This window comes from Ascaphus truei, chromosome 5 (genome assembly GCF_040206685.1).
Source record: "Ascaphus truei isolate aAscTru1 chromosome 5, aAscTru1.hap1, whole genome shotgun sequence".
In the NCBI taxonomy this organism is placed as follows: Eukaryota; Metazoa; Chordata; class Amphibia; order Anura; family Ascaphidae; genus Ascaphus; species Ascaphus truei.
In genome coordinates, this window is record NC_134487.1 from 71,886,267 (window position 1) to 71,909,804 (window position 23,538).

The 23,538-nt window shown below is 38.3% G+C and overlaps 1 protein-coding gene across 1 annotated transcript in view; it reads left to right on the top strand.

The window, feature by feature from the left end:
• Positions 1-23,319, top strand: part of PPP1R3A (protein phosphatase 1 regulatory subunit 3A) — a 40,762-nt gene extending 17,443 nt beyond the window's left edge. Inside the window, exons 2-4 of the mRNA XM_075600012.1 lie at positions 6,668-6,720; positions 6,816-6,925; positions 19,988-23,319. Coding sequence (XP_075456127.1) covers positions 6,668-6,720; positions 6,816-6,925; positions 19,988-22,498 — 2,674 coding nt within the window. The 3' untranslated portion in view covers positions 22,499-23,319. The remainder of the gene's footprint in view (positions 1-6,667; positions 6,721-6,815; positions 6,926-19,987) is intronic.
• The last annotated feature ends 219 nt before the right edge of the window (positions 23,320-23,538 follow it).

The following is a 23,538-nucleotide window of genomic DNA, read 5'->3' on the forward strand; positions in this document are numbered from 1 at the left end:
TGCTGTAAAGCGCTATGTACACGGATGGCGCTATATAAATAAAGATATACATATGATTAATGACTGAAACAGAATCACTAACATGAGCACTAAATAATATTGATTGTTTGGGTTAGTTATATTTATACAACTTCCTTATTCAATATAGATTGCAATTGATGTCAGTCTGTACCCCCACTGTACCTCACTGCGGAAAAGCTTGGTACTTTACAATAAATTATAGTAATAATAATAACAGAACAACAAAGACACAAAGAATCATTTCACTAAAGATCTCACAATAGGTTTGGTATTTGAGACATAGGGAAACGTATTTGGTTGTATGTACAGTATAGCAATATTTGTAAACATTGGCATCAAACAAAGTTTTGAAAATCTTTGGTTTTGGAATAGACTTCAAGGTGTCTCTTCATTACGGCCTATAAAAGAAGCAATAAGCTATATCCTTACTTTAATGAAAGCATAATTACGTTTCCATGACATACTGTAGGAAGTGGAATCGCCTGCACTGTAATAGTGTGGACAGCAAAGAATATATTTCACACCCTCAGTGCAGTACAACCGCATCCCAAGTTGCTTTGGAACCGATAACTGATTCCTCAGCACTGAAAGGGTTATAGACATATGCTTATAATTGTATCTGAATAACTCCTCTCTTTGTTGAATACAACCATCTCATTATAGCCTGTAAAGACAGAAATTTGTCACAGAATCTTTTATTTCTAAATCACTAATTCTTTGTTTCTAAAATGCCTTTGTTTTCAATGTAATACTTGTTAGATCTAACCTTATAATGTCCTTGTTTGTGCAGTGTGTGATTTGAGCGTCCTTGGTAACATTCTGAGCATTGTCCATAACTTTATGACGGAAAAATATTTTGGCAGTGCAGATTAAGATCTTGATAAAAGTTATGTATTGTCTTGTTAACAATTGACATGAAATTATAAAATTTAAATACAAGTATAAGTGCTCCCTATTCTGCATCTCTGCTATTGCGACCCACTAGTTGTGCAGCAGTGATGATGAGTACTGTAGGGAAATATAATCCACTCACCAGATGGAAGCAGCTCAGTAGAGGCGCAGAGGAGTGGTCTCTGCTCTTTCTGCACAGCGGCCAAAGCCCACTCACGTATCCGCAAGCTGGTAGAAGGAAGAGAGAGCGACCAACCTTCCCTCACTCGAGACAGCGGAATGAGGGGAGACAGGGAAGAAGGCCTGGGCAGTCCCAGTCAAACCCAGGACACTTCTGAGGCATGATTAGTGTGTTATGTGCTTAATTAATTATCTGAAAAGTCATACATCAGTATTTTCTCTCAGAAGTATCAGATCAGAAAAGTTGTGTGTCTTGTTTACATAAACCTATTAACTACGATTTTCCCCAAGATTTATTGTATATCGAAAATAAAAAAATGCCACATAATAAGAAAATCTTTCTAAACTACACACAAAAAGGTAATGGCCCAGATCCGCAGAGCTGTTATTGGACAGAAACTGCATTGCGATAACTATAATGGATGTGTGCTAATGATATATAAAAGTGCTGTTCTCTCAATCAACGCCTAGCCACAGAGCATCGTTATAGCTTCAGTAGGGATTTCACTTGATATTATTTAGGTTATACCTAAGGGTGGCGTTACTCCCATCCAGATCCCGAAATATAGGAGAGTGAGCTGATTTCAGTTATTCAAATATACTTTGCATATCCAAATTGGCAAATTTCCCAGATATCTAAGATGTACTCCTTTTTGTGCACAAGTATCTCTCCATCTTAGCAGAGAGCAGTCTCTCTCTCACTCCTTCCTCTCCCTCCTCCTCCTCCTCAACCTCCTCCTCAACCTCCTCCTCAACCCTCCTCTCTCTATCCATTCATCTATCCCCCTTCTCCTCCTCAACCCTCCTCTCTTTCCCTTCTGCTCTCCCCCTTCTTCCTCTCTCCATTTAAAGAGAGCTAGGTTGCACAGGTGTTTAATATGTTCACTAATACTTTATTTGTGTAGGAAAGGAAACCAATCTCCAACAATTATAGAAGTACTGAATTATAAAGTTGTTAAGAGATAATAACAAATCAGACATTATTGCTGAGTCCAGCTAATATTACTTAATCTAAATTATGTGAGCAAGGCAACTATCAGATGATTTATCAATGAAATACCTATTAGTGAACAAAAGATGAATGCACAGGTATACCCCACAATAACTGGTGCAAGAACATGCCTGGAATACTAGTTTAACTCATTCCCAGCATGATTTTACAATATTGATTTAATCAGCATGGCTGTTGGCAACTAGCAGTGCAAAACCGCATCAGAATTGTTTCCTCCATTGAGCAAGACCTTCTTAAGGTCCCTATTGAAAAATCTGCATGTAAATATTATGTTTACAGAATAGATGAGGTTAAAAAAAGACTTGTCTATCGCGTTCAACCTATGTTATATTTAGATGACAGATACTTATCCTATATTTGTAGTTAAAGTATTTTGATCCAGAGGAAACAACAAACTCCAGTGAAACATTATCCAATGATGTCTCATAAGGGGAGCAATACATTCCTTTCTGACTCCAATAATGAATAATCAGATTTCTCTCTGGATTAACATTCTTCCTATGTTTACTTATTTGGTACTGTATATCCCTGAATACCTTTCCTTTCTTAAAAGATGTTCACATTTTTTTTGTAAAATATCTATTGCATCACATTCTGCATGGGTAATTATTTCCACATTTCAACTGCCCTTAATGTAAAGAACCCTTTCCTTTACATATTAAATATTGTTTGGTATTTGTATTGCTGAAAATTAGCAGAATAGGTGGGCCAAGTCAAATTCTATGTTTCTATGTTTGGAGCTTCCTTCTAACATTTTAGTCAACTATTAAACATAGCTTGACTTACAAAACAAAAACTATTCAAACGTTAAAGAATGTGTTACCTGACTAAGAATTGTCTCTTTTGTTCAAATGCAGCAAGAGGAATTGTGGATTTAGGAATGATCACACTTTACAATCAGCCTTAGTGTCTCTCCTCCAGATAAGGCTGTGTCCACGCTGCCGCTGACCGCGCTTTGTGGGTAGCGCGGTCAGCACAGTCAATTTTAATCAGGCCGGCGACACTCACGTGGGGTGTGCCGTGCACGTATGCTCACAGGTGATAGGCGCTTGCCAGGACAGATAAAATTCAGTTTGAGGCGCGCTGACGGGTCACATGACCTCCTCAGCCAATCACTTGACCACACTTCCCCTCCCCCCCACTTGTGCTTACCAAAAAAGTAAAGTTGCCGGACAGCCGAACGCTCATGCTTGGACAGTTTGTGATGTCACCACTCTCAAGCATGAGTGCAGTCAGCAGCACAGGGTATGCAGCCTAACACGTTCAACCTTCCTATTAATGTCTTCGTTAAAAAAATGTGTCCTTCTGCCTGTCAAGGTCTATTACAGACCCTGCTTAAACCTGATGTGTATCTATATTTTTCTTTTTATAGTGTCAACTCAGGTACAGTATGCAGCAGTTTACACATTTTACAAGCGTTACAATACATTACAGGGAATATAACAATACAGATGAGATAATAGCATCAAGAATAAATGGAACATTTGGAGATAGGAGACACTGTCCTGAAGAGCTTACAATCTAGTTAGCATGTTGGTAGACCAACAGAAACAGTAGGCGTGATATCAAATACAGTATTTTGTAGTACGTCTCATACTTTGCTCAAAGTCACTTTTAGAGATGTGCGAATGTTCGCAACAGTTTGCGAACGCTGTGATATTTGCCAAAAAGTTCTTACAAATGATTGGCAGGGTCATCCATTACCCTGAAGTGCAAGGTCACATGTCGGAAGCTTGATTGAACAATCTATTAAGCCCCTTAGTAGACTCAACAATTGCCTACAGCAGGGGTGGCAAACTGCAGTCCTCAGGGGCCTCCAGTCCTCAAGGGCAGGTCAGGTTCTCAGAATATCCCTGCTTCAGCACAGGTTACTGAGCCACTGATTGAGCCACCTGTGCTGAAACAGGGATATCCTGAAAACCTGACCGGTTGGTGGCCCTTGAGGATTGGAGCTGGCCACCACTGGCCTAAACCTATTGTACGAAATATACGTGCCTACTTCACATGTACTTCTCATCGGTTCTACACATTATTTGTTAATAAAATGAATGTATACATTTACATTTCCTTGTGCATATACAGTATGTTAGACCCTATCATGCTTACACTGTCATTGTGGCAAATGTGCAAATGATTAAGTTTTACTATGGTCCACATCAAAAATAACATGCCTTTGCTGTTCCTGATTAAAAAAAAAAACAATGTTTTTCTATTTGACACTATTAAGAAATCTGTGCAGATTGCAGCATTTTCAGCTTTTCTTTTATATGGAAATCAAGGTCAAAAATGCTTCTAATTTCTATTTGACTATATTAATAAAAGAAATAGGCCTTTGAAAATGCATCTGGAAAAAAACTAAATATATTTCAATCAACATTGTATGAAAGCTATAGAACATGGTATGAAACAATGAGATCCATTCAGTACAGTGTGATGGCAATTACCAATTGTTAATGGCCATTCATTTGATGAATGCACTTTAGTGAACATACCCCATTAGGTGTAAGTTGTCATTGTTTTCCTTCATATATTAAACCTTTCCTACATGACTACATGTGTATTTACTTGTGCTGTATAGGGCATTGTTCCAATGATGTACTGTATCTGAATTATTTTTTTTAACACAATGAAAGCTAAAGAAAACTGAGATGCTGTAAGGCAGGGGTGGTCAACTCCAGTCCTCAAAGACCACCAACAGCTCAGGTTTTCAGGATACCTGTTTCAGCACAGGTGGCTCAATCAGTGGCTCAGTCGTTGACCGACCCACTGATTGAGCCACCAATGCTGAAGCATGGATATCCTGAAAACTGTTTGTGGCCCTTGAGGATAGAGCTGGCCAACCCTGCAGTAATGCATCGGTCTCTTGTCTTTGCCTCCCCCTATCTACAATATATGTCTTAATTGACAATTTTCCATATAATAGCTATGTATCATTGCAACTTCTTAAAGACAGTTTTTTTTTTTTTGTAACTCAAACTGCTGCTGGAGTTGAAGGTAAATAATTTACAATATAACAGTTAAACGCAAATAGTCAAATGGCTAAATAAGTTATGTGCAGGGTACAATAGACATTTGATATAAAGGTGCACTCACAATAGTGTAGTTCATTTCCATAGGTATTAGTTAATAAAATGCAGCAACATATTGTACACACAACAATCAGAGCTGCAGGAGTGGCTCAGTGAGAAATGGACCCAGATTTTGAAGCTGAATGAATCTGTCTCTAATCCCAGTGTTATCTTCTTGTGACTTCCCTGTGCCTCAGGCACAAGAATTAGAGTGTAACCTCTGTGGGGCAGGGTCTCATTGTGCCTGTAAAAATGTGGCACTGTGTACACTGTCAATGCTATGTGCATTTCTGTGTGATGATAAAGTGACTTCTGATGACGTTTGGGGTTAAGACAAAAGAATAATTCCCTTTACAGGAGTAAAAACTAAATGACCCTACTTCAAGAGAATATATAAGTATTTTACTGTGTATTTCTGTCATGTTGGATGTAGCATTGGGCTTCTCTGTCGCCTTTACAGGAGTGCCTGGTTATTGTGGAGCATATCTACAGGTAAAACATGACTAAGGGGTTGTCTTCTCAAGAATGAGATGACACCAACCCCTTTTCATGCACAAATAGTTTAACCCGCAGACAAGTTCATCCATCCCAGGGTTATAATCAAGTTTATGTGTGTGGTAGCAGTTTCATCACACTTTCTACGCCAGTAGGTTTTACAAAAAGAATGCTCACTGGAGTGGAGCATTCTATGGGTCAATTATGAAAGCAAGAGTAATGGGGTAAATGCAAAAGTGACATGATGTACACCATATTTATGTTGCCCATGCAGTAGCCTACAATAGCTTTACAAAGTGCACTTATTCCTTAGAAGGCCACGGAACCAACAAATTCAAAACCGTATCAATTGTTTGAAGCAAGTGACTGAAACATTATGATGGACGTTTGCTACAGAACATGATAGCATACCCAACTGTGTCATTTGGGTCACTTTTCCTTCAATTTAAATAGCCTTATAACTCCATCATTAATAACTGGAGCCTGTAGCCTCCCACTTATAACTTGGGCTTATTTCTCTGGGATAGCTACAGGTCTTTAAACAGAGCTACGGTAAGATACATGTTAAACTAAAAGGAAGAAAAGCAAGGCAATGTTTAAAACATATGGAATTGGGGCTGAAGAAAGACTATGCCTATATCAGGGATGACATTTGCAGGGATAGGTTATACTGACCAGTCCATGGAAATCTAACTATTCTGGCAGCTTCTACCTGCTACATTTGTGAGGATGTAATTGTACAGTGATACTTTTTTGTTTTTAGCTGACTAATTATTCGTTTCTATAATTCCATTTCTACATATTTGATAGCAGATACTAAAACAAGTATTTTCCTTTTCACATTTAAAGCAGATTACTATTTCAGTTTTCATGACTTTTTATGTTTTCTGTTGTTTTAGCACCTAAATTGCACTCTGTAGGCTAATGTACACGGAGTATGTGGCATGTGTATAGTCGGTGTTCAAGAATTTAAAACCTATCATTCTGTTTACTTTCATAGTAAAGAAGAAGAAGATCTGGACGTATTTGATGCAGAGAATCCAATAGTGACAGGTATCAAAACATTTTATCTCATAGTGTTTGACAACCTTGTGCATTAATAAAATAATTGTCCATTTAACTTTTGCGATTTTTGCATTATTTTTCAGAAAAACACATCCCCAGAATAATTTGTTTATCTGATGACACTTTTGAAGATAATAATGATGATAAAAGTGAAAAAAAGAACAATGGTTCAGAATATGAATTGGAACCGTTGGTAAGTCTTTTTAGGGATATTTAAATATTTCAATATTTCTGGTTATAATGCAATTATACCAAATTGGAGTAATTTACTTTTCTTTCATACAAATGTATTTTTTAAAAGATTACATTAGTAACTTTTTTTGTATTCCACCCCATCTTTGTTAGAAAAGTATTTTATTGTTATATAATAATGCACACCCTAATACAGATTATTTCTATATTTTTTCTACAAGTCAGTGGCTGTATTGTTTGGGTTATAATATGCACACTTAAATGGATTCTTCTTATTTTTCATGTTTAACAGGAAGAGGATCTATTGTTCACTTTATAATTTTTATACACTGCAATTAATTATGTTTTTCTTTTTATTTCATATATTTTATTTTTCTATCCTGTTTATTACCATTGCATTTTGTTTTCCTGTGTTATTCAGTACCTCTGACTAGAAGTTTGAATCTATAACATTTATATTATGAATATGTAATATACCTATCCTTGATAAATTTGTTTAAAGTCAGTGAAAAGCATTGTCTCCTTGTAATAAATGTAAGATGTGTTGGATAATATTGATGGATAATTGGCCATTAATAGTAAAACAATTTAACAAATTAGCATTTTTGCAAATGTAGACTTTTCCTTCCAAACGGAGAATACAGTTTCTTTAGAAAATAAACCAAATCCAAACAAATGCAAACAAAGCGCAAGTTAGCGTGAAACGCTGAGCTTTTTCTGCTCTGATTTTTTTAAACTGTTGCCACAATGATTGAACATGAAACTTTTTTCAATCGGGCGATCCAGTTGCCATCTTTTCTTTGCTGTGCACTACCTCATCACTCCCCAGTAGGAGGAATTTCTGTGAATGCAAACAAGCGGCCCATTTTCTAGTGATAATCTCGTTAAGCATAATTTAGTGAAAGTTTAAAAGAGCAGTCCCACGGTGTGTAATGGGTCAGAAACAAATATTTGTAAACCATTTATAAATGAAATATGCTTTCATAGAAAGATTCAATCAGCCTTACAGGGTGTAACACTTTATCTGTAGTTTTTAGTATAGGTTTCATAATTTAGGATATGCTTAACTTAGGCTGAGTCCCGCTGCCGCTGAGCGGGCGGTGCTTACCGCTGTTAGTTAAATAAATGTAATAGGGCAAGTCCCCGCTCACGCGGTGCGCGCACCCGTGTGCGGGCACGCACGCTCACCCGCGCTCGGCGCTTAGATAAACAAAACAATCTAACTTTCCAGCATGCTCAACTACCCGCAATACCCACCCCCCAACCCCCCCGCCACGCGTGCGCAAATGCAGGACACTCGGCGCTCATGCTTGGAGAGCAGCAGCGGTCCTGTGGCGGTGGCAGCAGCGGAAGTGTCTTCAGCCAGCGCGGGACAGCAGGAATCCATTCCGCAGCACCGCAGCAGGTAAGCAGTGTGTGTGTGTGAGCCGCCGGGGAACCATGTGACTGGAGCAGGAGCGTTCCTATTGGACAGACTGCTTACCTGCTGCGGAATGGATTCCTGCTGTCCCGCGCCGGCTGAAGACACTTCCGGTGCTGCCACCGCCACAAGTCCGCTGCTGCTGTTCCAAGATGTCGTCTGTCGCTGGCTGAAAGGTAAATAAGGTAAATAATAAGATTATTTTTAGCTACCCTGACAATACCCGGCGCCGGGCTCACTTCTCAGTTGCTGGGTCCAGGTAATGTCCGGGTAGCTGAAAATGTGCCGGTAATGCCGGGTACCGGGTAATTCCAGGTAATCGGTACACCACTAGTGGAAACAAAATACATATTTTCATTTTTGATACTTTAAGATAGTAAAACCTTCTGAATTAAATAAAACTACACTTTGCAAAAATTACACGCAGTACCTGCCATGTTTCCTTTATATCTCATTTATTTTTCCAAAATCTGTTTTTTTTAAGCTTCAAGGTTTAACACTGAATGACTCCGTGTCCCAAAATTAAGTTTGGCTTGAATGATAATCAGATACATAGCTAACATGTGTTTAAATGATCCGTCGTTACATTTACCGCGCAGTAAATGGTGTAGATAAGGTGAAAAAAAAACAATTGCATTTGATTCTTAAGATACATTCTTAAGATTTGTAAGTTAGACTTCTACTATGAACACGTTAATGACCTAAACAATGAAGCAGTATAAGACCTTGAAATACAGCCATCCGGTATGTTTGAAACCCACAGGCATTAGCTCACAAGACAGCTGAGCAGTTGACAAGTCGCATGAACCTTATGTGAGAAAAATAAGAAATTGTAAGATTTACATATAATTACTGAGATCATGCAAATGTCAGTTATGAAAAAAAACACAGGCATTTCACTGTTAAATCCTGACAGTTAAGCTCAAATGCATTTGAGTACCAGTTGGCAGAAGGTCATTAAAACAGAATTTGCAGATACATTAACACTCTCACTTTTGTTTGAGTGATAGTTTGCTATTTATAGTTTGCTGAGAGTTTCCAGAAAACATACTAGCAAGATAAGTTGTTAAGGGCCACCACATGAAAATTGTATACAGATTTAGGGGGACATTGAGTCTACTTTAATTGATTTTAAGGAAGTGATCAGTAAGTATGCAAGTGGGGATAGAAATGGTACTGACTGGTGAGTAAAAAGCTGGACACTATTGTAGAATATTCCCAGGGTTGGCTGTTTCTACACAGTTAATCTTGAAATATTAACCTTAAGTAAAAAAACAATTTCCATAATTAACTATACTTCAGATAATGAATCGAATGTATAAAAATCTAACCATATAATTCTTAGCTCTCTTACTCCAATCAAAAAAACATAATTGACTCCAAAGTTCAGCTGGATTTACATTGTAATGTTGTTTAGTGCACTTTATTTTTAATAGTATAATCAAAATATACATTTATATATAAAATAAATATATTTCCCTTCTATATTTGTTATTTAATGGTAACAAAATAATTTTAAAAAAATCAGCCGTAGAAATAAAAAAAAGAATTTTATAACAGATTAAAGACATGGAAATGTGTTCAAAAGTGTTTACTACATTTTTTCCTTACATTTTCCTTAAATTATGCCTTTTTTGCACAATTTTGGCAAAAGTTTACATTCCTCAAAAATAAATAAAATTTCGCCATTTTGACTTACATTTTTTCATTGTGTTAAGATATCACCAGAGTTTCGTAAAAATAGCGGTAACGGGCAGCATGTAAAAGGTCAGGTGACCTTGCATATTGAATCCGCCTAAGCATGCACTTTATAATTGTACCTTCACAAAGAGAGTCCACCGCCAGCAAACTACTCAATCTGTGAAATAATTCATAAATATATTTTAAATACTACAGTTAATTCTAATTTATCTTTAATGATTTTGGTGAACACAAGTTCAGAAATGATAGTATTTCATTTAATTCAATATAGTGTATAAACATATGGCATTCGTAAAATTACAATACATATAAATTGAATAGTACATTTTTCATATATACCTTATAATTATTAAAATATTTATAAGCAATAAAAAATATGTTACTTCATAAACAAAGAACATTGTCATCTCCTAGCTATTAGCAAACATATTATTTACAATACAATCTGTTTACTGCCTACAAACCTTAAAATGCAAGTAAATTTTTTTTACTGTATATCCTTAAAGCTAGTTTGTAAGGGGTTTGCAAACCTAAATATTTTATCAAATAAAAAAATATAATTCAGAGAGGGTGCTGGTCGGATATTGAGGGGAAGGGCATTCCAGAGGTGTGGGGCAGTCAGCGAGAAAGGTTTAAGACGGGAAGGCTTTAGATAACAAAGGGATACAGAGAAGACATCCTTGAGCAGAACTCAAGAATCTAGATGGTGTATAGTGAGAAATTAGGGCTGAGATGTAAGGAGGGGCAACAGAGTGCAAAGCTTTAAAAGTGAGGAGGAGAATTGTGTGTTTGATATGGGATTTGATAGGAAGGCAGGAGAGGGATTTCAGCAGGGGAGACGCTGAGACCGATTTAGGAAAGAGTAGAGTAATTCTGGATGCAGCATTTAGGACAGATTGTAGGGGAGACAAGTGAGAGGCAAGAAGGCCTGACAGCAGGAGGTTTCAATAATCGAGACGGGAGAGAATGAGGGTTTGTGTCAGAGTTTTAGCAGTCGAGCAACAGAAGAAAGGGTGTAACTTTGTAATATTGCGTAAGGAAAAATGACAGGTTTTAGCTACTGTACCTTTTGAATGTGAGAAGGGAATGTGAGAGAGGAGTTGAGTGTGAGCCTAGGTAGCGTGCTTGGGCTACTGGGTGAATGATAGTACTTCCAACAGTAATGTTGACGTAGGAGCTCTGTTTTTGCCATGTTAAGTTTAGCAGGTCTAAAAATTAGGTAAATACAACCTCAGATGAACAACAACACATTATATATTACACTGTGTTATGATTTATTTAACAAAACCCTTGTGGGTCTCATCAGTGTGAGGTTGGTTGTACTGACTTTGCCATTTTCAAGCTGGGTAGGTTTACCATACATTATTTAAGTTATGGTGGGTAAAAAAAGGCGACAAAACACCTCCACCGTTAGCATATAGCCAATAAAGAATATAACTTGTGAGCATTCTTCTGTGTATTCTTTTTTGGCTATATGCTAACGGTGGAGGTTTTTTGTTGCCCTTTTCACTCACCATAACTTAAAATGTGCATGGTAAACCTACCAAGCCTTGCAAAATGCAAAGCCTGTACAGCCAACGTCAAACTGATGAGACCCACAAGGTCGAAACAGCTGTCTGTGAGTGGTTTGACTGGCTTTGCATCTAATCACATGCTGTGCTTAAAAGCCGTGTGAACAGCAAAGCATTTGCTTATAAGGGTTCCATGTAAAAATGGATTTCAGGCAAAAGGTGACATATTGTGTGCCCATTTTCATGTCATTTCCCAGAATTCCTTGCTGCAGTGGAAGCACTGTATGCTAGGTGATAATGGTGAAAGGCAGGTTTGCAGACCTGTCTAAGACATGTGAATGTGCTCACAAGTGATATTCTTTATATATATATATATATATATATATTTACTTATTTAAACCAACAGATCAAATAAGGTTAACATTGGGGAACTATCTCTGGCATATATTTATCTCTATTATAGTTACATCAATGAAATTATTGATTTAATATATTTGAAGAAGATAGAAAACAGTGGCGTGGGGAGGAGCAAATTTGGATGCATCTCATATTGATATTACAAGAAGTAACTGTTTTAACCTTTCCCAAAATGGTTTCCTGGTGCAAGCTGTGCTAACTTCCTTCAAGGCACATCAATGATCATAGATTGTCCTATTAACAGTATAATAGCAAAAATAGCTTTTGGTAATACTGTATGCATTGCCGCCGATAATGTATAGAAATTGTTGATGTTAATATTTTGCTTAGGTATTTTTTAGACGATAAGTTCCTTAAAGTTGCAGTCCTGCTTTGCGATTGCTAGATAATTTTTATTTATTTCCACAGATGGTGAAATGATCGTGTAGTTTTCTATTGTACAGTACGTAATATTGATGCACTGTTTTCTGTGGGGTTAATAAATTGGGAGGTTCTACAAATGTTTTACAACTCAATAATAGTTTGGCTTTAATGAAGCATTATTTTTTTCATTATTCAGGTATCACTCAATAACTGGCTCATACCAATAGCTGTATGGCTTTTGTATTCTATGGGGTCTATGAGGTTTATGTATCAAGGCAAAAGTGATGCAATTCTGGGGCAAACCCCTCCCTATTGATTTCAGTGGGATCATTTCATGTGATACACATGGTGCAGATTTGTTGCCCCAAAATGGCTGCACATTTGCATTGATACGTGTGAGTGAATGTATCAAACATGTTACTATTTTGGGACAAAATACCTGCACTATTTCTATCAAAGAAAAAAAAAACCCATTGAAACCAAAAGGTTACATCGGGAGCAATGATTTTTCCCAAGAACTGCTCCACTTAACTCTTGACACATATGAGGCATGTTTGTCTACTGTATGTATCAAGGCAAAACTGGTGCAATTCTGTTCCCTCAGCAATTTATTACTGGATAAATCTAGTGTACATTTCTGTCCCTTTGTAAGAAAAGATAATTTACCAATATTTTTCTAAGCTTGTTATCACAACTGAAAATACCACACTTACCCTTATTATACACACACAATTTTTTTTATTATGAATTGAAACAAACAATAACTGTCGCATTTCGTTTTTTTTTGTAAATGTCCGTATCTAAATGATCTGCTTCTTTAATAACAACGATACCATTGAAGCCCTGCAGCCGGCACTTTCCCGTAAATGATGTAGTGAGCTAGTTGTGTACATTCAATTTACATAATAGGGCATTCTTATTCAATGCTCGTTTCAATAGCCTTGTTTCAATAGTCAGATTTATCTTTAAAAGTTGAATGAATCCTTTCAACTAGATGGAATAAAGATATAAAAAGCATCTAGAGATATAGACAGAGATTGCAAACTGATTCAGCTACAGTATCTCCACAATAGGCCATAACCTCAGAGAGCTAACAAGATCTTTATGTATTCTGTTTAAAACATGTCTAAAATTTTAGTACTGTATAAGTAAATTATTGCTCATTAGAAAATATTTGATATCTGCATTCATATTAACTCCACATTTTCAAGCCATATGTTGTATTTAAAAAAAAAAAAAGGTAGACACAGATGTAAAACAACAAAACCCCAAACAGGGATAGGGGAAGGTAGAAATCTTCTATATGTGGGCACACATATGGAGTCAAATATAGCAAACAGATATCTGTATTTAAAATATTATCAGGAAAAAACGAGACAGCATAACTAATAAAACATAGGTAAAAGTGAACTACCAAGAGAGCGGTTCCTGGATAGTAGTAATAATAATGTAATATAATATAGTAATATAGTAATGGGGCAAAGAATAGGGTCACTCCGGTTTAAATAAATAATCCGTAGGTGAACCGTGCAAAGTACCCGAATCTCTGTAAGGGTATGGTCTGAGTCCAAAAAGTACAGAAGTTTGTCCCTGCTCCCATCCTCTCGTGTCTCTGCATCAATTTTTAATTGCTCTGTGATAAATGTGACCACCTCTCTCGATCTCTTGGGTTTCTTCCAACTGCATCTTCTTCTTTTCCTTCAAACTCATCTGAGATCCATACATTTGGTCAGTCTCTGGGAAGCAGGACTAAAGGTTCAGAAAAAGCAGAAAGGATATTCTTTCTGTAGCCCTTTTACCACCACCCCCCCCCCGCCACGGGTATAGAAACTACCTGGGCTGCTGTCACCTGTCCGGCTAACAGGAGACCTTGAGCATCTGCCACTGAGAGCCTGGGGTATAATTATCATTTAGGTGCAGTGCCTCCACCGTTGAGGGATCCCAAAGTTTTGGGAGGAGCCCCCCACCGGAACCAATACACACAGTAATCACACACACCGGTATATAGTAACAGTATTTACTATACACAGATTATACACAGATTATACACCATCCACATAACACAGCCCTATCTGCACCCCCTCTGTCCTGATCTTGACTGTCCCTGTGCTCCCAGCGCGTGAAAATGTATCTCTTCCCCTTCCAGGGTAAACAGCAGTCCCATTGGCTGTCATGGGTCACATGGTGCCATCTCCCTAAGTATTATGGGGCTTGTGGTCCCCTTGTAGCCTATCCTTAACTGCAGCCACGTGCGCCTAGGATACTGCGCATGCACGAACTGATAATGGCTGCCGCAACCTTTCCGTGCATGCACAAACCTCCGCACGTGTGCGCGAGCATCCCCAACAAGGCGGCGCCCTGCGGAGGGAGCCAACAGCGAGCCCGTCGCCTCCTGCACCTCCCTGCAACATCCTCCTCGGCAGCGAAGGTAATGGGAGGGAAACGGGAGGCCGGGGACCGGAGGGGACACCTGACTACATTTCTTTGGCAGCATCTACTGTATATTAGATGATTCCCCTTCTGCAGCTGAAAAGACTGTAGATCTTATCAAAGTTATCCTTCTTGTTCAAGAGTCTTTCCAATGATAAGCATGGTGGTTAGTATACAATCATTCATAGTGTTTCTACTGATCGCTTTTCTTTTTCATATCCATAATTAATTTTTCAAATGTTTCCAGAACGTTTTGTAAAGCAGTGTCAACCTGAGATAGAACGTCTTTATCATTAAACCTATTGAAATTATGTTTTATGTGAGCAATGCAGTGTAGCCGATGTCAAATAACCCATTATCACACATACTGTAACGCATGACCTCTGCTACAAGTTTTATCGTGCAAATTGCAGAAGCTCCAGTCTAACAAATAAAGATGCAAGTTACAACATTGCGTGATTCGCTGAGTCACTGAAACAACAAAGAGCAATAGCCTCTTATTTGTTTTTGGTACAAAAATTATAGATTACACTAGAGATGTGTGAAACTATCCAAAATACAGTTTTCCCCCATTTTTCTTCTATTCAAAACATTTTATCAAGCTTCAACAGACATATAATGTTGCATAATTAGTCTTCGGTGACTATTCAGGTACTATAGCTTTGATAAGTAATGCTTGTAAAGTGCGCTTCACAAGAAATTTTGCATATGTAGTTATTCAGAAAGCTGTGATAACATGTCAAAATCATTTGTAAACGGCTTTTTTACACTCTTGCTTTGACAAGCCATGCGGTACAGTAGCTATAAAACTGCTGAAATTCGCATTATTTGCCAGTAACTGCTATTCAAGTAGCTCTGAAATGCAAATCGCGGGTTAGACACGCTTAATTTTTTTTGCACAACCTAAAGCGTGGCCAGATAGGTTTTGCGATTTGCATCTGATGGGGTAGAATTTATTTTTACTACATAGAATTGAAGCCGGGGATCTCCAGACCTGACCCGTATTCATTTCTGCTCTGGAAAGCCCCGTGTGTCAATCATATCTAATAAAAATAAAATTACAGACTAGCTGAATTACTTTTGTGGCTAACGCTAAGGTAATGAAGGGGTTAACCCCTCCTCCTACCCTCCCGGGAGGCCTAAACACCCACCTCGGGGCAAATACCATCTTCACCAACCCCCTCTATCACCAACATCACACATAGCCCTATTTGCCAAATATGGCAAATATCCAGTACATTGCAATAAAAAACAATACAAATGACAATACTATGAAACCCCCCCACTAACCATTGAATCCATTTACTGTCACTGTGGTTATATATGCTCTCAATGGGAGTACAGATAGTACACACTGATACACACACACACACTGATACACACACTGATACACACACACACACTGATACACACACACACACACACACACACACTGATACACACACATACACACACACACACACACACACACACACACACACACACACACACACACACACACACACACACACACACACACACACACACACACACACTGAAACACACACACACACACAGATACACACATACACACACAGATATACACACACACACACACACAGACACACACACACAAACACACTGATACACACACACACACACACACTGACACACACACACACACAGATACACACACACAGATACACACACACAGATACACACACACACACACACACACACACACACACACACACACACACACACACACACACACACACACACAGGTGTACACACACACACAGTGAAGTACAGACAGAGGCAGCCACGAGTAGGCGGCTTCCCCGCCTCCCCCTGCACCCACCCCCGTGCCCATCTCCCGCACCAAGGGGGGAGGGTTGATGGGAGCGCCGGGACGCAAAGGTACAAACTGCCGCCCCCCCCCCCCCTCCCCCCGCGGGCAGCCACAGGTTCCCGGGGCAGAATGGGGCGACACCGCGCAGCCACCACTGCCCGCCCCCATCTCCCGCACCAAGGGGACCGGGGGGGGAAGGGAGTGCCAGGACAGGAGGCAAAGGCACAAAAACCCACCTCCTATCACCCCGGGCGGGCAGAGGGGGGGAGACACCATGCAGCTGGCAGAGGAGCTAGGAGCGGGAAGAGACACACACACACCACGTTTGCTCTCCAGAAGGAAGCGGAAGCCCCACCCCCAGGCGCCCTGACCCCCACTCCCAGGCACCCTGGCCCTGCCCCCTGCCCCAAGGCACCCTGGTCCTGCCCCCCCAGGCACCCTGGCCCTGCCCCCCGCCCCAAGGCACCCTGGTCCTGCCCCTCACCTCCCTTCCCCACGGCACCTTTCCTTCCATTCCGTGACATGACTTGGTGAAGGATGATGCTGGGGGCGGGGCTTAATGCCGGGACGCAGGGGATTGGCCAAGGTAGGAAAATGGCGGGGGGCGGGACTTTTGACAATGCCGGGCCGCATCCTCCAATCAGCATGTTTCTACAGAAGCCCAACCCCTGGCATTAAAAAAAAAATACTCACCAGCCAGGCTGCTGCAGTCTCCTCCTCCGTGCCACCTCTGACTCGCGCACCGCAGCTGACTCGCGCAGCGCCGGCGACAATACAAAAAAACGGGAATACATGGAGGAAAAACCGGGACATTTCCGGGACACACAGGAAACTGGGACAGCACTCGAAAAACCGGGACTGTCCCGGCAAAAAGGGGACGTCTGGTCACCCTATCTTTAAGGTCTTAAAACACAACTCTTTAATTAAGCATTTGAGCAGCTTCAAAGTACTAGCCAAGGGATTAGAAGTATACTCACCCTTTGCATACACACAACACCACCCGCCTATTGTCTTTGTAAGTTCTCCCTACTTACCAATTAGATTGTAAGCTCTTTGGGGCAAGGACTCCTTTTCCTAATATTTACTTTCATGTCTGTAGAGCTTATTCCCATGATATCGTCTATTACTTAGTAATGTGTATTACTGCTGTAAAGCACTATGTACATGGATGGTGCTATACAAATAAAGCTATACAGTCATACATACAAATTAGTCACATAAAGCTTGTTTTGATAGATGTGTTTCAACACACATATATACATAGGGTAAGTAACACAGATTCACTAGAAAAGTTCTAGAGGCAAAACTGCATAGTCACCACTAAGCATGTGGTGTAGAAAGATCCAAAAAAGTTGCATTAATGACTGGCGCATTATTTCAGAAATCAGATAAATATAACTGGCACTATCACAATTTAATTAATACAATAATTACGTTTATGGAGAAGTCACTTTACAATACAGCCTATGACACCTATACAAGATGATGAACTATAGGGCAATGCATAGTTAAAAAATGCACTAACTTCTATTAAACTTCCATTAAAGTAAATACTGTAGAAGATCATGCATTGTTAACTGCACGTTACTACTGTAAGCTTCTCAATATATTCAATAGTGTTCCATTTTGTTTGTAACAATAGGGAACATGGGAACACTACGTAGGTTTTATCTGCCATTCATTTCTTTGATTCTACATGTACTGTTGATTTTTAATATTTGAATTTTTTTACTGAGTAGCCAATTGAATAAGATTAAGGAATAATTTATTCTTTGAATACACTGCAAACATTGAAAGCATAGGATGTTATTTTATTTTGCCATATAAGGGCCGTTCTATACAGCATGTTCAAGTGCCGCATGCTTTCCGTGTATATAGAGCCGGGAGCTGCAGGTAAGTGTATGTGCGTGTATATGCATGTATATGCATGCTCATGCGTGTATGTGTGTGTGTGTACTGTATATGTTGTGTAAGTGTAAGTGTAAGGGGAGTGTAATTAAGATGTTTTTAAATTAAAAAAAAGTTTAATATTTTTTTTTGTGTGTGTATTTATTTACCCCCCCCACACACACACATCCATACAAACATGCATACACGCATACATGCATTCATGCATACATGCATACATGCACACATACACACCAATACATACATTTGAGTGCAGGCAGCAGCGCGAAAATATGAATTTCTTCATCTTCGCTGCTGTCTGTCGGCTCCCCTCTCCCTGCCGTGCGCGCGCAGCACATCTATAGAAAGGCTGACTAACGTCAGCCAACTAAAAATCCGCGCGCACGCACGGCGTAGCACGCGCCCGGCACTATAGAACGTGCCTAAGTCTCTTTCATCTACTGTAGTCCCATAACAGAACAAAAAAAAAAGTAATATTTACAGTGGCATGGAAAAATCAAATTTCAGCATGCAGTACATGTAAATCTTATTGAGCATTTATGTTGAATTGTGAGGATTATTCCATGTTTGTAAGACTGCAGCTATTTTTATTGAATTATGTGAAGTGCATTCAACTTCCCCCAGATACCATGTCCAGTGACATGCACCCTTAACCCTCATGAGCTTTAACCCCTCAGCTTCAAGTACTGTACCAAGGGCAATACACAGGGTGCATGGACTATGACAGGTAGGCTTGTTAGGTTTTTATCTGGTATCGGTTGAAGTTTATTACCCTGCTTGTTATGTGTTAGGTGAATACGCAGAATGATGGATGGAATAGATATGCATTTTCTTTATACCCATATAATATGTATTTGCTTCATACAATATAGATACAGTATGAAATATTTTCTTCCAGCTGCTTGATACATATTTTCAAAGCACAAGTACACAGTTGCACTTGTTTTGAAATACAATCCACCTCATGCAGATCCTGTAAATAAAAGTTTTAATTTCTCATAAATAAATACACATATTCTCATATAAAAAAACATTTATAGCTACAATCCAAAAAGTAATACAAAAGGGCTTTCATTCAGTTAGATAAGAAAAATGTTTTTTTGGTTACTCGTCGGTGTGTCTTCATACAGTAATACAGTACCAAAATAACAACTAATAAGTTAGGGGGAACAGCATACCAGTTTATAGATTCACCGTCTGTAGACTCCTTTCAATGAATAGAGAAGCATAATCAGAAGTTCTTTTTCAATTCATCATTTTATTTTCAGGAGACAATACAAAAAAATTACGTTTCAGGCTACCCCTTACCTGAAGGAAGGCCATTTATGGCCTGAAACTTCATATTTTCTTTTTCTATAAACTATTATGCAGTTTGCCCCCAATTTATTAGTTGTTATTTTTGTATATTGTATATGTTTTAATATATATATATATATAAAAATAAATAATTTGAACATTTCTCATACAATTTTATCGTTTCAGCTAAATCAGAACTTAATGAAAACTAGAATCACTTCCTCTGGAGAGAAAAAGAATATGAGGATTTCAGAACAACCCAGTTTTCCAAATGAAGGTCAAAGAGACGAGTCAATGGAATTTCATAACGATAACAACACTGACATCTTAAAACAACAATTAAGCGAGTGCACTTCTTCAGATAACAATTCACAGGAATCTAAAGAGTTAAATGATGGTGAGGTATGTTCTACAATGAAGGAGTCAGTCCAGCCACCGGCAGGAGGAGGCCTTACATATTCTCCAAACAATGCTGAATATTCTTTGGAATCATATGAGGATTCACCAAAAGATTATTTGTCTGAAACAGATGAAAAACTAAAATACTCGCAGGTTGCAGATCATGCACCAGGTAATGAAACTATGGAGTGGTCAATCATCAGCCAGAAGGAAAAAGACTCTGTAAGCAACACCTATGACATAGTACCAGAAACAAACCTGTTTCAACAACCTGAAGTTACAAAATTAACAGGCAACTTGGATGACAATGCTAACCCAAGTTCCAGTCAATGTACAGCACATGTCTCTTCTATGGCTTCAGATTCATGTGTTTCAATGGACAAAAAGATGGAAAATAGTCTTTTAAATAAAGATAATACTACTCAGATTTCAAAAAGTAATTATGAGTACCAATTGGTAACTAAAGACAGAGAGGAAAATGGCACCTTATCTATTACATCAACAAATGACAAGCATGAGAGATACTCTTTAAATCTGACCTTTGAGGGTGAGTTATTTAAAAATACTGCTCCTGTAAATAATCCTACACATTCAGATGATACTGTATATCATTTTGCTTTCCCTGGTGATACTTGCCTTGTTAGTGAAAACCAAGTGAAGGACATAAACAAAGAACAAGATGACATAAATTGCTCAGTTGACTTTCAAAACAAAAATATGTGTACTACATTTTCTCCCCCCTGCGTAGACTCAGAAATTGCATATGAGATATGTTCTTCAGACGTTATTTTGGATGAAAAAGAAATTGCAGGCCAACAAAAGGAGGAATATCTTAGCAATTTCCAAATGGTACCTGTACAAATCCCTAAGCAAAATGATGATATTTCGATAAATGACTATAGTGCTAAGCCCATTGACAATGATCATGAAAATGAGGAAAAGGATGTAATTTCTTCTGATAATGAAAACATTGTCCTGTCTGAAAGCAAAGAAATATATAATTTTGACTGTCATTTATCAAAAGTAGAAGGAAAAGGAATGGTTACAGACCAAGAAGATAATAAAGACATGAGTGAAGTGTGTGACAAAAGTGATTTGCCAGAAAATGAGTTTCTGAACCAAAAAACACCCCAAAATGACTGGTTATATGCCACAGCTCATAACACAGCTAAACTTGCAGAAGATGACATGTCGCACTCAAGGAATGATATATCAGAAAGTATTCCCAATCATGTGTCTATGAGAGACAAAGTCATTATTGCCATGATAACCGAAGAAAAAGGTCAGAGTGAAAAATATACAGAGCGTGGAGGTGGTAGTGAAGGGCCTTATATGGATTTTTGTCAAAGTGCCAATGAGGATGCAACAGAAAATTCCGAAATAAAAAATGAGTCAGCATTAAGGATGGGGAATGAAGAGTTAGTGAAAGATGCCATTTTCAGTTCTGGAGCAAATCAAGAACTGACTAAAGGAGAAATTACACAAATTCTAGTTGAGGATATCCAACAGTCTATTGTTGCAGGAGGTGAAGATGATTTAGGAGCGGATCAGATTACAAATGCAGCCACTGACAATGCATCTAAGTTAGGCATTCTGTCTGAAGGAAGAATAATTTCTCTGGACACTAATCATGTTTGTAAAGACCAATGTAAAAGTCCTTTTGATGATGTGTCAAGTAATATAGCCACTGTCGGTGAAAGTTCTGGTGTACAGTATATAGATACAGATTACTCCAATATCCAATCCAGTAACGTAAATTCTATTGGATTTACAAGCAGTGTCAATGTAACCAGTGCAAGTGTAGTTAATATTATGAATAATGAGACTGAAACTAATAAAAAACCTATAGAATGTATGAACTTGTCAGAAGTTCCATTAGTGGATGATAGGATAATCAATACAGATGGATTATTCAACATAGAAGCTAACATGGAAGAGCTATCTTTGGGGCCATCTATTTTGATCAGTGAGCCTGATGATGAAATAGAGGCACAAAGCTTAGAGGCTGAGGATCTGTTAATTAAGCAAAACCAACCCGAAGACATGCAGCAATATGATTATCATGTTATTGATCGTGAAGCAGTTCCCGATCTGGAAACTGAATCCGATATTATGACTAGTAAGCCCTTACACATTGGCCATGTAAGCTCCAAAGTATTTTTCGTTATTATGTTTGTTATATTTGCTGCACTAATGTACCATTATGACTTTGTAGTTTGCTTTGCTCTGTACCTTTTCTCATTGTACTGGTTATACTGGGAAGGAGGGAGGAATAGAGAGTCTATGAGGAAGGAGTAACAAAGAGGCAACTTAGAGCTATGTATTAGCTAGTCAGAGTTACATTATAACACAAACATAGTTGACCTTGAGGCAATTATTATAATTCTTAGGATAAGAGGGAAGATGAATTTATTTCTTCATAAAGTAATTATTTGACAAAAGGACCATTTAATAAAGATCATGAAGAGCTATTTGGATTTAAGTCCTGAAGCACATCAAATACACTTTTGGGACAGTTGTTGAATCTTGCATCTATTTGTGTAGTACATTTAAAATTATTTTTGTAAAGAGATCGGCATTACTTGTATTTACTACTTAATGTGTTCCTTTGATAGAGTGATCTGTGTTGTACAAGTTTCAATTTCTATTAAGGCAGTTTTATTTCGATTGTGTGGTACAATGTTACTGTATTGCTTCGTCACTTAGGCAAAATTACTATCTTAAGATGATGTCATGTTCTTTCTTTTATTGCTTTAAAATAGCATTGCTGCTTCATTGAAAATTTGACAGAGTGAAAGATGGAACTTGAGAAATGTTATTGTTAAGACTCACAATGATTTATGGGAGGCATTGCATTAAAAAAAACAACAGTGTCTTTTTTAACTCCTTTGTTTCTGATTTACATGCTATGCATCTGTATGACTGGTTTATGTAAGTGAAAATAGGTAGCATACTTGAAAAGATTACTGATTTGCCAGGTAACCCTTAAGTTGTTTTGCATGCATGCAATACATTACAGATCTGGTTAGCAGCAATTGTGTTATTAGTCATGTTTTAATAAATCTTGCTTGAAAAGACATCATCTATATCGCATTTCAATAAAAAAAAATACAAATAAACTCAGTGTGTGCTGCATATTTGAAACTGCTTGAATTATCAGTTTTGAAACTAACTTGACATACTGTGACAGCACAACAGCAGAATGACATAATACAGAAGTGGATTACTTCCTCTTATTCTTGTTTATCAAAAACAGAAACATTCCTGTAAATTATATGCTCTATTGTAGTAACAACAGGATTTCTATGACATGGTATATGACATTCTCTCTGGTCTCG